This window comes from Enoplosus armatus, chromosome 9 (assembly GCF_043641665.1).
Source record: "Enoplosus armatus isolate fEnoArm2 chromosome 9, fEnoArm2.hap1, whole genome shotgun sequence".
Lineage (NCBI taxonomy): Eukaryota > Metazoa > Chordata > Actinopteri > Centrarchiformes > Enoplosidae > Enoplosus > Enoplosus armatus.
Window position 1 is genome coordinate 8,182,037 of NC_092188.1, and position 17,968 is coordinate 8,200,004.

At 43.9% G+C, this 17,968-nt stretch overlaps 2 protein-coding genes across 2 annotated transcripts in view; both read left to right on the forward strand.

Moving 5' to 3' along the window:
* Nucleotides 1-817: 817 nt before the first annotated feature.
* LOC139290027 (B-cell receptor CD22) lies at nucleotides 818-9,621 on the forward strand. The gene is made up of 7 exons (XM_070911715.1): nucleotides 818-917; nucleotides 1,609-1,730; nucleotides 1,993-2,191; nucleotides 3,315-3,460; nucleotides 5,594-5,738; nucleotides 7,630-7,774; nucleotides 8,839-9,621. Exons 1-7 carry the CDS (start codon nucleotides 866-868, stop codon nucleotides 8,924-8,926), a joined length of 897 nt encoding a protein of 298 aa, XP_070767816.1. The 5' UTR covers nucleotides 818-865; the 3' UTR covers nucleotides 8,927-9,621.
* Nucleotides 9,622-12,837: 3,216 nt separating this feature from the next.
* Nucleotides 12,838-17,968, forward strand: part of cadm4 (cell adhesion molecule 4) — a 137,367-nt gene continuing 132,236 nt past the window's right edge. Inside the window, exon 1 of the mRNA XM_070912407.1 lies at nucleotides 12,838-13,035. Coding sequence (XP_070768508.1) covers nucleotides 12,963-13,035 — 73 coding nt within the window. The 5' untranslated portion in view covers nucleotides 12,838-12,962. The remainder of the gene's footprint in view (nucleotides 13,036-17,968) is intronic.

The following is a 17,968-nucleotide window of genomic DNA, read 5'->3' on the forward strand; positions in this document are numbered from 1 at the left end:
GTTAAATATAGACGAGTTAAAACATTTTTCTCAGAAAAATGTATGTCTCTGTATGGTTTAGATACATAAATAACCAAATATTCGACGCATTGTTTGAAAAGTATTTGCTCTACTTTCTAAACATGTTTTTTTTTTCCCCCCGGATATTCTAATTTTAACCATAATAGCCTGGGGTGGATGCACCTAGACACATACCTCTAATTTGAAAGTAAAAAACTAATATTTGAGAGGGTATGTCAGTTATGGTCTAAAGATGACTCTGTAAGCATTGTCGGCGTACAGCAAACAATCTCTGAGACTCTTTTGACAGAATGAATTTCTTTCGATGCTGTCTTCTGTTCAGCTCTGGTTAACAGCTAATCAATCAAAGGTCGCAGCAAATGAAGCGTAAAATGTTTGCTTGTTCGGCATTACATATCACACCGGGAGACTCCGAAGACATGTCAAGACGTCTTTCAAAATCTGTTTAACTTCTTCAGAAAAATACTGACCTCAACAACAAGCTCCGACTGAGAAAGTGATAGACTCGACGCCCCCTAGAGACAAATGACGCACTGGGAGTGAATTTGATTATCGGAGCGGCACAGCAATATTTCAGGCGTAAATGATCATCAGCAAAAGAGAGTCATAAGCCCGTCATATAATAAGGCTTATTAAGCAGTTATTTCTGGCAATGTAATGATCTGGATAGATAGTTTCTTTGTGCTTTCAGAATTTCAGACTTCTTTGAGTCCGCTTCCTGAAAAAACAAGAAGCCACACCCACACCTCATTATAGATAAATACTGAGTCAACTTTCATTTCAGATTAGAAGCTGCGCAGGACTGCACACTATTTCTCTGATACTGAAAAGGTTTTTCACAGTCATGAAAGTGCTTCTAGTTGTTGCAGTGGTCGCCCTGATCCAGGGCAATTATGGTAAATATGTTTATTTATTTCTCTTGGACTATTATACAATCTCCTCAAAACATTTAATTGTATTGCTCTTCTTAAATGAGCTATTGGTTTAATATTCAAGTCTGGTCTTTTTTCACAAACATATTCATACAGTTGCTGTCCCTCAGGTTTGTGTGTGTGTGTCTGCCTGCTTGTTTGTCTGCTTGCCTGTCTGTTTTCGGAGTTTGTTTGTCCTCTAGAGAAACCACTTTATTTTCTCTTCTGTCACATTGATGGGTTTCCCCTGGTGCTTAGGAGACTCAGACTAAAACAGGAAATGATGGCGGAATTATCAAGGGACTTACCCGAAGAACAGTTAAATATTTGTATGTTTTGGCCTGCACACTGTATGCTGAAACCTGTTTCCATAAAATTCACATCCTAACTGTGAAGAAATAATGTAAACTGTTTGTGTTGTGCAGTAATTCTTGCCTGAAGTGAAAGACAAATTGCCTCAGTAAAGTGGAAGAACCTGTTACTGGTCATGTGGCCATTGTGACTTTGAGAGTATTGGCAGTTTTCCAGCAGGAGCCTGAAACAAATGTCAGGAAAAGGGAGAGGTTGTTTTGAAAGTGTTGCCCAGAACAGCAGCTAGATCCCCAGCGCCGGTCAGCCCCCTGCCTGTTCATGTTGTGATCAATAACCCGCATCTGTAATCTCTGTCCACATGCAGCCACTTTGCTCATTAAAGGGCCAACCCAGCCGGTTCTGGAAGGAGACAGTATCACACTGGAGTGTCTGTACTCAGACTCTGAACTCAACATCAGCCAAGTCCACTTTGAGGTCTACTCAGAGGTGAGCCACAGGAACAAATGGGTTGGTGGCTGTGAGAGGAAATAGAAGAAAGAAGTGGTTCATTTCAGAAGGTCAGGACTCTCTTGCTTACAAAGGTCAACGTGCTCAAGGGTTTCATTGCTATTGTTGCAATGAATGCAGTGATTTAATAACTCTTGTAGTAGCGGAACTGTTTTTTATATACAGACTGACACTGTACATAAGAAAAGAATGCTGCTGATCTTTCAGTGACTAATGATCTTTCTTTCTTTCCCTTCACCAGTACATGCAGAGGTGGCGTTCAGTTTGGGAGCGACCTTGGTGCTTCTATGCATTACAGATCGAGCGGACTGCGGAGAGTCTGGTCTTGTCCATCCCCCATGCAGGAACGTTCTATGGGGGGGCCTACCGCTGTGTGTCCAACGCCGAAAATGTGACCGCGCCAGACAACTCCTCCCAGCCGCTGGCCTTCAAAGTGCAATGTGAGTGCCTGGGTTGATATGGGTAGGAGCTGTGTAGGGGCTGTCTGCTGAAAGTCTGTGGAACAATGCCTCCGTGACGCTATATTTCCCTTTTCCCAAATAAATAAACCTTGTGTCCGTCAGTGTTCAAAGAGATTTCTGCAGGAATCTCACAATAAACTAGATAAAAATGTGACTTGCAAGTAAGATACACAGCTTCTGAGTTTTCTTTCCAATCCAAGGAAATGTGTGGTATAGCTGAGAATACTGAGGAAGCATAAAAAACAACTTAATGTACATTGGTAAACAGTCTAGGTGAGAAGACAGAACAGAGAGACTCTGAAACCATTCAATTTTCCATATATTTCCAACCAGCGGGAGGTAAAGACAATCTTTCAGACACTGTGGACACAGCTTTCTTCACAGTGAGGGTTAGAAAAACACATGAATAGTTAATAACACAAGAGATATCTATGCGGTGCAGCTGCAGAAGATGTACAACAAAACAAGTGCAAAAAGTACAGATCCAGTGCAAACACTGTTACCTATGATAGGTTGACTACAGTCATTTCATTTTTTTTTCTGCACTCAAAGCAAGTGCAAGTTTGAAACTATCAGTGTAGGGTACACAGTTGCGTGAAACAGCATCTGTGGCATAGCTAGTCAGATTATCAGTGTCCTCTATCTTCTCAGTGGCCATCAAATCGACCGCGATGCTGTTTGATAGGCTCCTCAGCCTCATGGGTGGAATCAATAAGAGGCAAAGATTAGAATGGACTAAAGGATTGAAGGAGACAGAGAGGAAGAGAAGCCAGGAGCTGGATGGACTTGGGCCATCTATTGAGATGGAAGAGAAAATGAGCCATTATTCACAACATTGCCTCTCTAAAGACTCCGATAAGATGAAGCCTATTATCATTATTATTGATTGCTTAGTACAGTCTGCACCACTGGGAGGCATTCATACTTGGGCCTATACACTCAAATATACTTAAAAGATCTGAGTGTTTACCACCTGCTACCACTGCAAACATACTGTATGATCAGTCACGTCCCAAACACTTGACGAAGTAGCTTCAGCGTACATTACATTTCTTGCTTCATTAACGCCCGATCATGCTTCCTCATTCCTGCTGCGTTGTAGATATGCAGGAGCTGTCACTGTCCAGGGAAGGCTACACCAGCTACCTGGGTCTCCCACAGGAGCTGAAGGTGCGACTCGGGGATGACGTGGTGGTGAAGTGCTCTGCCAGCTCATCAGAGGAGCCGAGCTACTTCTGGGAAAAAGACGTGAGAATGCCTCAGGAATATGCACAGTGGCAGTGTCCCCATTATGCTTTTGGAAACTTGTCATTCTCTCTCCCGCTCCCTCCCTCCGCTTTTGACGTGACCTCTTTATTTTTTTCCTGCCTTGTTCCAGTCTCTCTAGGTCCCTCTTCCTCTCTTGGCTTTGCCCGAGCAATGCCTTAATTTTCTTTCCTCTTCTAACACAACTCTGTTTCTCTCCCTGACTTTCTCAAGCCACTTGTTTCCCCTCGCCTGTCGTCTTTTCATCCCCTCCTCTGAAGAAGTGCTCTGCATTTAAGTGACCGGTTGGCTTAGGCCCACAGCTCGCTGGGGATTGCAGCTTGCCCACTTACAGAGGATTAATAGTTTAATGAGGTCTAGACAAGAGCCAGTCAACCTGAAAACAATTATGTGGATAGATTTCTAATGATTTTTTTAGTGTTTGGTTAACCAGTATTGAATTATTCAACTGGGCTCTTCTCTGAGCTAAGGAACCCTCGCCCGAGGGAAATTAAGACGTCTCAGTGTAAAATGCCATAGTGACAATAGGCATGTAGAACAAGAGGAAGTTGATGAGTGGGGAGATACACTGTGCTCTTGTGGTGAGAAAATGGTATTACACTTTCAAGGTGTCATCAAAATCACCACTACCGGCACCAGCAAGTAACAGGTGTAATGAAGCTATGCAGCTATGACGATATCTTGGGCACAGGCAGACATAATTGCCAAGTTTCCCCTTTTGTTATTTTTCTTGATAAGTCGGCTCGGGGTTAATGTGCTTGTTAAAGGGTCACTGCTAATCTGGGTTTTAAATGGGCTTACAAGTCCAAATCCAATTCAGTGGACATTGTATACTGCTAATACTGTTTGTCCTCTGCATGATCATATGTAGTTCTTCAGGTTTTTGTCATAATTTGTTGAATATTGTTGAAGGACTATAATAATTATTGCCAGCTTGACAGGCACGTCACTGTACGGAGTGGGAATCATTTAGGGCACCAGCACTCAGGATTCACCTGTCGATCTATTCATGCTCCATTTACATAAGTCACAAGACCTTTGGCAAAAAGGAATGACGCATTCATGAGATGAGATGAGATGTTCGTGGGAGTGTGTTTGTCTATCTGTGTGTGTAAGCCCACTGTACGTATAACAGGAACAGATATGGGGCAGAGAGCGGCATCAGAATGGCCCACTTTGACAGACAGCTGCCGTGGGCACATTGGCCTCCGGTAATGACAGCAGGACAGAGGCAGAAACGGGCCACTGCTTTGGGAGCCAGTGGATTTGCATACAAAATGCTGCTTTGGCCAGACCTGGCCTTTATGGGAAATCCTCTTAATTCAGATCCATTCAAATTGAAATGGACTTTCTTGGCAGGAGCTGCAGCTCCCAGGAGCCAAATCATTTGCATGGTGTAATGTCTTTTTTTTTTTTTACCCCGTCCTCCACGTTCGTTTGTTTTCCAATCCTTGTGTTTGGCCTATTATTTGTTTCCTCCCATGTTAGGCTCTATCTCATAATAATGCTGCTATTTTTGTGTCAACAATTCATCCTGCTCCCTTGCCATCTCATTATGTGTTGTGTTAACAGTGTGTTGTTGCGGCATCGTTCTTTGCGGATGATGGTGTTATCTGGGTTATTGACTTGTGTCGATGTGTGTTCATTCATTGGGATTACTGCTCAGGTAAATACTCTTCATTTGGGACATTGGGGACTGTTCTCTGAGAGCCGAACACCAGCCGATATTTCTGTCTTTCAGTCTGTGTCCTGCTACCGTTGCGAGTCTCTCTGTGTCTGTCTATCTTGTTCTATTTCGTTTCTTGCTTTGTCCGTCTTTCTTATTTCACTCATCAACCAAAATAACACTTTCAAATAACACTTTCTGACCCTTTTCTTTCTCTTTCTCTATTTTACACTCATGTCTGACAGTCCGTGTTTCTCTCTCCGGCTCTCTCATTCGCCAACTAGCATCGTCTATCTTCTATCTCTCTTGTGCTCTCAGCTCAGCACAATTTTAATTTGTAGGAGTTGAGTCAATTCTCTTAGGGCTGCAAACAATCCAGCCAATAAATATATTTTTTCTACTTCTAATTCTCCTGAGCTCTCTTGTATGTCTCCATCTTTCTCTCTCAGGGTGATGACTGGATCCTGCCTTCCTCTACACTGACGCTGAGGAAGGTGGGGGCGATGGATGAAGGACAGTACACTTGCATGGCCGAGCATCCCTCTGTGAAGTCACTCAGCAAGAGACGCACCATCAGCATCACCGTGCTGTCTGGTAAGAGGAGACTTTCGAAGTCCTGTTGTCCTGTTCAGTCTAGAATGGCCGTTTCCCGCTTCCTCATTCTAAAAATTGGTTAGGTTTTCTTTGTAACTGTTGGGAAATTCAGCTGTCAACATCTCCTCAGAAAAAACAAATTTCTTCCTCAATCGGCCGCTCAAATGTGACCAGAAAGGTCAGGTGTTTGGGTGCAATTACATCATCGTGAACATATGCAAAAGTTCTCATTTGTGAGTGTGAAACCTTTAAAGACCTACATTTCCAAGGAAGTAGTACAGGGTTGAGGTTTAATTCATCTGCACACAGAAATGACAAAGAAGTAAGAAAAGACTGTGATGCTGTAAGTAAGAGAGGTGAAGACATTTATGAAAGCCCCTCACATTAGAAAAAGGTGACAAAGAATTCCTGAATGAAATCAACTCTAAAATGTCAAATGGAAGTAAGTAAGAGGATATTAGAGGACACAGTACATTTTAAATAACAGAAAAAAAGGCAATGGCAGAACTGCACCAACTATAAAGGATAAGAGGATAATTAGTAGATATAAAAGAAACGATGATTTTTCCTGACCTTTTATTTTTTTCTATTTTGAAAGAAATATCAAGTCAAACATAAGTGCACTCTAGAGCACAGAGTGAGGAGACACAGACTTAAGAGAAGTTAGAAATACTCTTGAGCCATTAGAAACTGAAATTTGTGAGCGGGTGATTGATTGCTGTGCTTTTGTTATTTGATTTAATTTAATTCAATTCTATTTACTCCAAATTATATTGTAGTCTTTTCAGATTTAAATGCACCCATGGGACTTTTTTAACATGATCAGAAAGTATACAGTATATTATAGTACATTTTGATAATAAGTCGGCAGACACTCCTTGATTAGAAGTCTGGTTGTCTGTTAGCTTTTGTAGATGGATATCGACAGAGGGTTAGTTAGAGTTTTTCTTTGCCTGAGCCTGTGTGACTGACAAACTCTTATTTCTCATGAAACATGAAGATTGTATTCAAGTGGAGAACTAATTTCATTACAACATTATAGCTGATCCAATTTACGGCACTTCATCTGTCTTCATCATCTTTATCACTGACCTGTGAGATGACTGCACTGTGTTAATGCACTGCAGTTTTTAAACACCTTCCTCTCACCCAGTAGGATTCATAAGCCTTGTGATTTCAATCGTTGAAATTATGCAACCTCTAAAAATGCAATTAAGCCAATGCATGTTATTTATTATGGTAGAGTTATCTTATTACGGCTGCAATTGACTCATTGGTCACCGCGCTCCACGGTGTCTCCAGTATTTCCTCTGAAGCACATGTACTAATTAAAAAGGTAATCATTTCTAGATGCTGGAATAATGTTTGCTCATCCTTAAAGGTATGGTGAGCAAATGTTGCATGTCACTGCTGTCGCTTTGAAGTTGCACTACAATAACAGTACAAACCTTTGCACACATTCCTGGTGAAGACCCGTGTGACTCCAGCTGCCAAGAAATCCTCTTAACATACGGAATTACTGGGTATGTGAACAGACGAAGCAGACGATGCGTTTGTTGCTGCCTCAAATCCTCATAACATTATTCAATCTTTACTTTGTCCACTGCACAGAAGGAAATCTCCAGAAATGTTATATATAATTTAGAAATGTGTGAACATGAGGGGGATAACCAGCCAGTTTTTTTAATTGACAAAGGCAGATTTCTTGAAGATCAGTGCTGTGCATGATAGCATAACCATCTGAACTTCAGACAGACACGCTTGTCTTCCACAAACAAACAGGAGGTTACCTTTAGAAGCTTTGCCTGGAGGCGGGAAGCTCATAGTTTTGCTGATTTCAGAGTCTGTGTGGTGCATGTTTCCCTTCATGTCTGACTGATCTGTCCCACAGAGGATGCTCCCTGGTACGAGTCTAGTAATGGCCGTCTCATGTTGATGACCTCGGCGGCGGCTGTGTCTCTCTTGGTGTTCATCCTCTCCATGAGTGTATTCCTGTGCCGCAGGGCCAAGCAGACCAAGACCCGCAAGGGACCCATGTAAGAGACAGCTGTTTGTTTGTGTCTGATCCTCTTTCATAATAAGAAATCCCTTTGCTCCTTACTTGTGATCTTCATTTTAAATCATGTTCAACATCTGATGGATAACGTGCCTCTGAATGCGAGTGGATGTGTATGTGTGCCTGTGTGATTGTTTGATTTCTTTACGCCGCCTTATCCACACTCACCTTATATTTTCCTTGACGCAGCCCCAGTCTCTCCTTCTGCGGTTTGACTTTATATTAGGGATATGGTTATTGCTGCAATATTTCATTCTGTCTCATGTGATAGAACCAAGGCCATTTCGGTTACAGTGTGTGTATTTTGGTGCATGTGCCAGTGAGCAACCTTGCTTGTGTGCTATGTATACCAAGTGTTCTTGCAGAAAACCTTTCCACACACACACACTAGTGCCTGCGTGCTTTTATGTGTTTTAAAAGGAATTATCCACACTGAATATTAAAGTCTATCTCAGCAGGTCTGACCTACTTGACCTCATCCTTGATCTCTTTCATGCTCCCTCCTCTCCCATGTGTTTCCACACACTTTCTGATTGTGAAAAGCCTGGGCTAATAGCTCCACGTTTAATTCTGTGATAGTATATAAAGTATAAATAGGGCTACAACAATGATAAGAGCATTAATGGAAGGCCCATTAAATCTGTTTCTGACAGTATGTTAATGTGCACCATGACCCCATGCAGCTTCGCTCATTAACTTCTTTTCCATATGGGCTGAAAAAAAGCATTATCAAAAGGCAGAATTTCCATAAGCGCCTGATTTATACATGATTTCTGTGTCTTTTTGGTGGCGTAGAAGAAAATGTTTAATCCTTACAAGTGTGGCTGGGTATGTGCTGCCATCCATGTGTTTGTGAGCATGTGTGCATCAAAAGAGAAACAGAGAGCAAAAGAGAGAAACATTGACTTGTATCAACAGCCAGGTGTGGTTCCATCGCTTGGTTCAAGTCTATAATTTCCTCACTTATACTTTTCTAGTGCCTACTGGGAGGTCGATATACTGATAATCATGGTCCTCTGTCTTTCCTTCTCTCCCTCTCTCCAGTGATGATCGGTCTCAGAAAAAGCCCATCTACAAAACCAGTGTGGAGTCCCTACCCTCCACCTGCGGAGACAAACAACCTCTGGTGTGACTACACAGGCAGGTGGAAGGATGAGGAGGGGGGAAGAAGATGGAACGAGAGACAAGGAAGATGGAGTGGGTGGCCAGAAAATGAGGGATGGCATAGAGGAGATACTTTAAGAGGGAGGAGATAGGGTTATAGATGGTCACATTGGGGGAGAAGAGAGGGAAGAAAGGAGGGAGGCAAAGAGCGATATTTGGAGACTGTAGGGAGAGCAAAATCAAAATCAGTGAAAAAAGTGTAAAAAAAAAAAAGCCCTGAATGGCAAATGATTGCTTTAGAGACACAGAAGTGGCTTTGCTTGTGGGTGTATGCTGCAGTTATGCGTCTTGGACAAAAAGGTGGGCAATTTCTCTTTTTTTATTCTGTAGCGTGGAAAATGGTGAGCTACATTCTTAGAACGTTGATGAGTCTTGTGTACTGCAAGAGCTGTAAAGACTCCACATGCAATTCTCTCCTTTCTGTTGCAAACATAATTGCTCAGCTGTGTATTAAGAATGAGCCATTTGGGTGATAGGACAAGGTTTTATTTTGTTGGTTTGTTTCCCTTTCAACCTTTTTTTCAAAGCAGAACAGCTCAAAGCATCTGTGAGAAGGTTATTATAATCTCTTTACTGTGACAGCTCTCAAGCACATTGCACTCTACTATTTTATTTAATGTACTTTGGATTTCTTTGATATTAAATGGCTTTCAGAAAACATTATTTACTGTCCTTATGTGTGCCATTGATTTTGTTCCATTTTAGAGATACAAAAGAGGTTGGGGAGTATTGACAAGGTGGTGAAAGCCGGCCATGCATGCTCGCTTGGCTACACATCCTCTCGATCCAATGCCATCTCAGGATTGCATCAGCTTGTTTACCAACCTTTCCCTTCAGTCCGTAAGACCTTACTCTAAGGCAATGACCTTTACTCAGAGTACTGTGCATGTACATGCTCTTCCCCATCTGCCCGTAAAACCCATTCTCAGTGAGTTCAGCTAACAAACGTGTGCATGAACTAAAGACTCACACAGTGAAGTAAGGTAACCTGGAAACTTGTAAGAATAGGTAGGGTTATCCACTGCGAGATCTACTTCAGTATGGACTAGATTTAATCTATTCCTATTCCCAACGAAATAACCATCATAGGCTACAACTTCATCTTTTTAATTTTCTCCTCTGTTGCCTTGTAACCCTTAACGCCATGCCACAGCACCATCGCTTATTACCATAACCGTGCTCATAATGCAGAGAATTTCATTACGCTTGTCTGTTGAAGTTATGTTGGGTTTTATGTGGTTTTATTATCGGTGTGTGGTTGACCGTAGGCCGTCGTTAATAATGGGCGAAGCGGCAGTTTAACAATGACACTCCATTAACGGGTGCATGCGCCACAGAGCACAGCCAGGATAATGTTATTAAGCTGATTATTCAAGCCCCCTGTACAGCTCGCCTATGCTGGAGCCATCCTTTGTTGAACATTTTACAGACTCCTTGCATTTCTTTCCAACTCCACAAACTTCTGCTTACTTTATGTCTTAGGTCGACCCCAGGACTAAACAGACAACACTTTGGGAGACTGTAACCAAAAGACTTTTAAAAATGTGTCGCGCTCTGTAGGAAAAAAATAGTGTTGTAAATTTAAAATGCCCTCCTGCATGTGAAATGCCAGTGAGCACCATTTTGTTTTGGCCTTTGAGTCAGTCATGAGTGAAAAGCTGTGTGCTCCCTAGTGGGCTTTGGTCCTGGGGTTTCAACCGGTTGGCCAGAAAAGACAAGATTATGTATCAGGATTTTCACACAGTGGAGCTGTCCCCGAGGTACAAGGCTCTGGTTGGGAGGGAGAGAAGTATAGTTTACAGTGACATTTTGACCTTGATAGTACCTCATGGATAAACCATCGGACAACAGCTTAGGGCGATGCAGGAGCTGTGCAGAGAATACAGAATAGCCAAAAACTTTAGTCTGGGTCCTGACAGGATGAGGATGCAGATCTGTGACATTAAAGTCTGGTAACTAATCACTAACGTCAACAGTTAGTCAGGTGGACAAACGTCCTGGCAGCCCTCAGTACACTAACCTACATGTAAAGGTGAGTTATACCAAACACGACAGCTCATTGACAAACGCACCAAAGTGCCCGGCATTTGTAACTGCATGCCATCGCCCACTGCTGTTCTCGTCACGGTCACTTGGTTTTGTATGTGCATCCTGCATATGCTGTGTCAAATGGCTGAAAATGAAGGAGTGGAGTTCGTTGGAGAAGCAGGTGTTTTCCCCTCATTACTTCCTGACAATGCCCCATCTGGTGTGGGGGTGCCGCTGCCACCGACTCCCTGCCAACCGGGGAACAAACACTTGCAGAGAGGCTGACGGGGAAAAATGGGATGGGATGGGAATTGGGGAATGAGTGTGGCAGTTATTATCCACGCCAAAACAACAAGGTTAAAACTTGTGTCGAGAAAGAAAATCAGTGAGCGGGGAAAGCCTGAAGCAGAGACTTTAAGATTTCTCACAGATTTACAAGTCGAGGTCAGATATGAGGCATGAGTTCAAAGGCACTTATAGAAGTTAAGGGTAGAAATATTAATATTAATGCTAATAGACTGCTTTGATGCTTTACTGCCTGTTTGAACTTTTCTGACTATTTGAGCCGAAACTGACCAAAGTGTCTGTAGGATTCGTGACAGATGAGAGAGGCCAAAGCAGATTTGAAACCCATGACGTGCTATCCCTAATAACACCTGAGGGGGGCGCCAAAGATACAGTTTCAAAAAGATGCCTTCAAGCCTTGGAGGCTACGAGCCCATGGTATAACACTAGATTAGGGAGGGAAAAAGAGATGTGGAAAGAGAAACAATTTTCATAATGGAGCAGCTCTCTCTGACTGGAAAACACAATTATGGGCAAACAGTGGTCACAGCATGAGGGTAAAGTTAAAGAGCCCCTTTAGCAGGACCTAATAGGCCCTGACTACAGATGAGCAGAAACACTGGCTGGTCCGTAGCACAAATTTTCTTTCCGGGCCATTACTGCCATTGTGAACGGTGATTTAACCAAATACACTCAGGTCTGCTCCCTGCTCTCCTTGATGAGTCCTATGCACATTTTGGAAACAAAGCAGCTTCTGCAACATAATGTCTCCTAATCTCAAAACTCCTACGACAGCTGGACATACTCTGATTTGGCGGTGAGTCAATAAATAACCTTTCCTCCAGTTTTGATCACCAACTAGCCAAAATAATCCAGAAAAAACATTTTATAATAATACACTAATAGATCATTCTGTTTGCCACCATGTCAGCCTTAAAATGTGGGAAAGGTGAGTCCGCCTGATTACTGACGTGAACGTGCACACATAATACATGTACTGATTCGGCTGCATAATCTTTTTCCAATTGACTTCAGAATACAATAAATGATTGTAGCATTATTGTCTCTTCAAACAATAAACATCTGTTTCATTTTTCGTCACCTTAATCATTGTGCCACACATCCTTGTCGGTCCCTGGAACCGAATTTGAAACAAATTGGTAATTTGCGTCGGAAAATTAATGTTGGTTATCAATCACATTTAGAGCGAATTGATTTCAATTAATTGGAAGGTGCAGCCCTTCTTCCCTCCGCTGCTCTCCTCCTGTACGGCCTTTTTAAAGCCCAGCCCCTCTTTCTCATCCGCACACCCCTCCACCTGCTCCTGCTCTCTGCAATTGGTCAGAAAGACACACAGGCCCGCCCTATTGGCAAGATTTTAAATACATTTACAATGTAAAGTAACCGAGAAAAACCGGCCAAGCCATCATATTCAGGCATTCAGAGGCAGAGAAAGTGGGTGTGTGTGAGAGGGAGCATTACTGTGTGGAGACCTGCTGTTACGCACTGAGCGCCTGATAAAATACACACTCGTTCACGCACAAGTCGCACGCGCGCACCCTCACGCACACACATATACACAGACGCTGAAGGCGCTGTCGGAGAGTGAACCTGCGGGTTCATGTCACTCTGATTTGTCCAAGGAAGAGGAATACCGAGGAAGAGATCAGGGGGAAATATCAGCGACAGCGATGGCTTTCGCGACCGTGTGGAACTACCGCGTCCCTCTGGCCATCATCACAGTCGCCTGCTTGGTGCGCACTGGTAAGCCTCGACCGAGAGAGTGAATGAGTGTGATGTGAATGAGAAGAGTGTTAAGCCGTCTCGACGTGGTGAGGCTTTCCCCTGCAAGTTTGCCTAAGTCCTCCAAGAAGAAGCTGAATAACGCTTAAAAATGCGCCGGGTCTATTCTGACTTGTCAGGCAGGCAGAAGGGGAAGGAGGAGCTCACCGCGGGACAAAAGCACGTGCAGATATCCCAGTTAACAATCGTCCTGCGGACCACTGTTGGTATTCACCAGTGGGTAATTACAATCTAAGCCGTTTGCGCAAGTCTGGGCTACATCCGTATTGCTACTTGGGTATGAGTCATTGTGTTGTCCACTTCCAGAAACTGATAAACTGGAAAGACCACGAACCATCTCAAGATTAAACAAAAGTGAAAGGCGCAGGCTCGCTGTCACTTTTTTGCCCGCGCAGAAATATATTGTGAAATCATGCCGTGCTCCGTTGACCCTCGTTTTCTCCGGACAGACCGTGATTGGGATTTATTGTATCATAGCCGCTGTGTGAGAGCAAAGCATGTAGAGAGCTCCGATTGAATATTCTGACAGCCACATGAGAGCTCATAACAAATGCCCGCAGTGGATCAGACGCGTGTCACACACCAGACCCGGCAGTGGTGTTTGTCACTGCTTTTATATTCTGCAGTAGTGTGAAGGACTGAAAGGACCTTTGAGACCTCATCAGATACAATAACACCTAACAATCTATTACAGAGCCTCCTAATAGCACCTGCAGTGCCCTTGATACTGTATTATTCTCCCCCCTGGAACGTCTCAGTCTGGGATAGTCCTGCATTGCTTCCTTATAGGCACAATATACTTCATGGTCACTATCCTATAAGTGCATCTGCTGCAAAAGTACAGATTTGGATTAGGCTCAATCATGACTCTGGGCAACTTTAGCCTTATATTATTCTGTGCCATCTGCTTGGATGGGGTAAAACACAGCCTCATAACAAACCTTATGAAAATCCAACCAAAGCTTCAGTGAATCTGACTGAGCAGGAATGGTAACCAGGAAGTGCACACAGATGTTGCTTCACTGAATTGTGTCCTGTGGCTGTTGTGCTCTTATGGGGCTTTGTTTACGTTGTCATGTCAGGCAGTGAAAGGGTTAACTTCTAGGTTTATTGTCATCGTCAGACCTGTGCTGAGCTGTTGGGATGATGTCTCCTTATATATAGGGAGTGCTACATTGCTCCATAGCCATTCTCGCAGCTACACTGATACCAACATCACCATGGCCTGTGTATTGATTTTTTCCCTTGAGTGTGTATCTGTTTGTATGTCTGCTCCTGTAACAGTGGAGGGTTGATTTATATGCACAAGCATGTAGGCGTTTGTGTGTCAGTCTAACTGGAGTACTGTGTAAAAGGTTTGTGTTTTGTGTGTGTGTGTGTGTGTGTATAGGCCTCCATTTATGAATATGCTTGTGTGTTGCATGTAAATGTGCTTTATGTCTGTGTGTGTGTGTGCTGCTTACGGTGTCAGGTTTTGCCTGAGCTGCAGGCAACCTCTGCTGGGGGCTGCTCGCTGATCACTGTCATTAATCTAGCCACTGACAGGGGCCGGGAGAGACAGGGGGCCGGGGGGTGGAGGGGTGCTACAGGCAGGGGGATGGAGGAAGGAGGGAGAGAAGGAAGTGTAAAGATGGTCTGTTTGTGAACACCCTGCACATATGCAGATCTACTGTGTATGTGTTAACACAACTGTTTCTGATAACAAATCAGCATGTCTTGGTCCTTTTTCCTCCACGGAGATAAATGGCAAAACTAATCTAGAAGAAAGGAAAAAGGAGAGAAAAGGTGGGAGGGGATGGGGTTTGATGGTTGTTATTATGCCAGGATAGAGATGGACAGATTGATTGGGCGGATAGACGGATGAGTGGACAGATAGATTGAGAGGGTGCTGTGAAGATGGCGAGGCTGGGAGACTTGGCCCTCCTTTTTAAAGAACGAAGGAGAGACAGAGGGATGGAAGGATGGAGAGGGCAAGAAAGGCAGAAAAGAGCGAGGGAGAGAGGGAGAAGAAAGGCAGAAAGACTTCACAGTGTGTCTGACGGGCAGGCCTGAGGGACACACACACACACACACACACACAGAGTCAGCGCTGTGTGTTTATGCGCTGAGTGCATGGCTTTGTGGGGGTGGCTGATCCACAGCAGCTGTGGGCCAAACTTACACCCCACGTACAGTAACAAATGCTGTTAACTCCACCTCTGCTGCTTGCCCACCCTTAATCGCTACCACGCATCCCTCCATCACTTCCATTCTTCCACCTCCTCCTCCCATTCCTCTCCTATGCCTCCATTACCACCTGCCTTATCGCTGTGTGCATTAAATCACCTCCATTTGTTTATTTGAATGTGTGCAATGAGAGCCATCCGTTTGAGCTTGTTCCCCATCATGCTGTTTGGACCTTGGCTGGGGCTCTGGCAGTTGAAAAACGGCAGCAGTTGGACGTACTTGTGGGAGGAGATTTGAATACCAATTATAGCTGGTATATGTGTGCAAGCGCGCACACACACACACACACACACAGAGGCCATGCATAAATCAATGTCGCTGTGAGTCACAGAAGGGAGGCCTGGCGTGTAAACACAAACATCAAGGGAAATGCTGTGCACACAAAAACTAAAAATACGGACGCACATGAGCACACGCATAGGTACAGAAACACACGTGTACACATGCACATACACCTTGCCTCTCGACAGCTTACGTAGAACATTAGAGTATCTTTTGAACAGGGAAATAGGACTGCTAATGCAAGAGTTTGTCTGAGCGCAATTGCAGCTTTTGATACTTGTCAGATGCAGTTTGCATCATGAGTTAAGATTGCCTTTTTACTTTCCTCCACATTGCGCTGGGCTTGCTTTTTCAGCGTATTTCTTTGTTCTCTAATGCGCTGAAAAAGTCTTCACCGCAAGCCAAGGTTTATCCTTTGATCCAAACCTTGAAGGATAATTCACCCCCAAAATAAAATAAACTTGTCGACAATTTAATTAAAAAGAGCGAGACCTCCCTTCCTTGCTCTCTGCCCTGCCATCTGCTGGTTCACGGTGTAAATTTGAGCCCGGCGCACAATCAGATTTCAGTGTTGCATTCTATTTTTTATGTGATTCCCTGTCTTTTGTAGGTCTAAATAATTGGACAACCTGAACTTGGCAGACAGAGCTGGCATGCCCGTCAGCACAAGAGAAGCTGAAATGAGCCTTTTTTAAAAATACGCAGCCTACTGCTGTCGTACACGGCCCTGTTTGATCAACTGATGCAGTCTTAAAGGGTCCTGACAGGGTGGCCCACTATCTCAGCTGAGCAACTGCCTCAGCATAAGCTCCATAAACAAATTGGACTGTGTCGCTTTTTGGGCAAGTCATGACTGAAAGAGTTACGGAGCTTAGTGTGTGCTGGTTTTATTCTCCCCTGGGCTTTTATAGGTCCATTACTCAGAAGCAGAAGAAGTTCCTCGGCTCACCGTTTAGTGCAGGTGATGTATTTTACAGTAATTATCTCCTAATCTGCCCCCCAGCCTTCAACGCGATCCATAACTCCTTGTTTTGAGATGCTGTTGTTTCACACAATGATTGCATCTCAATAACCCCCTACAGCATTATAGACCAGGTCCAGAAAGGATTTCATTTTTACATCAACTTGAATAGAAATAAAGGGAAATAAGACATGACAAGTCATTTTGTTTTCACTGCAAGGACACATCATATGACTTGGCCATCTCATATCCCTTTTCGCATCCTGTTTACAGCACCGTGTCTCAGTCTCTGTTTTGTCCTCATGGAGAGGTTCATTCATAAACAGAATACATGAGGCACAATGATTGAATGGGGCACACAAAGACACCAATTGGTAATTGAAGCCTTATATCTCATTTGACCATTTGTTTAATTGTCCATTAGTGAAACTTTCTGTCAATCTAATCAGGCCAGCGCTAATGTAGAAACACTCTTTATGGCTGCCACCTCATCTCCTTCCCATTACTATTCCCCAGACAGTGCCGCTCGTGATTATCATAATGGTGATCTATGTCGTCCTTACGTGTCGCTCTCTGAGAACAACTGGCGTTTCACCAACTTTGCCGCTGAAGTTTTTTAATGCTGAGTAGGATGCCAAGGACGTCTCCTCCATTTGCTGGCATCCGAAGCCTGCCAATCAATCCAGCGCTCTTAAGTTCATCCGATCTGATTGGCTCAGTACAAAAGCGAAACGCCCCCCCTCAGGTGCAGCTTTCCATACTGTGACCTGATGTCCCCTGAGCCAGCAGCTTTTCTCCAGTCGCTGACCCCTCTCGCTGTATATTTGTCTTTGCCATGAGAGTGTGAAATCGGTAAACAGCAATTCCCTCCACACTGCTTCTTGGCACTACACACAAAGGCGATTGCTATGTATTCTTTCTACTCGGGTACAAGGTGTACTTGTGTTTTTAAGCCAGTCAAAGTTTAATTGCGACTGGGGTACAGAGATGGAGGGAGAGAGAGGGGATCCTGAGTCTAAAAAAACATTAAAACACATACGCCATGGGGTGAGCATTCCTCGCTATTGGTGACAAAGTTACCATGACTAAGAGTAAACGTTTATACCTCCTGCTTGGCCCTGGGCTTGTTTAACACCCTCCCTCGCTGCTGTGACACCTGTCTCTGCAGCTCCTGCAGGGCGCCGCGCTAACTTGGCCAGACAGCGGCCTCTGGTAACGCCGGTAACCAAGGTGATTATCCCCACTCAGGCGCTACGAAGGAGCCCTTACTAGCTGTGATTGGACGAGAGAGACTGATTGAGCTGAAAAGGGCAAGTGCCTAAAATTGAGGAGCTGGAAACTGTGTACTCTGCCAGTGCGGAGGCTAATACACATCCCATCTGGAAGACTTGATGTAGAGACAAGAGGAGGGGAGGTTGGCGGGTA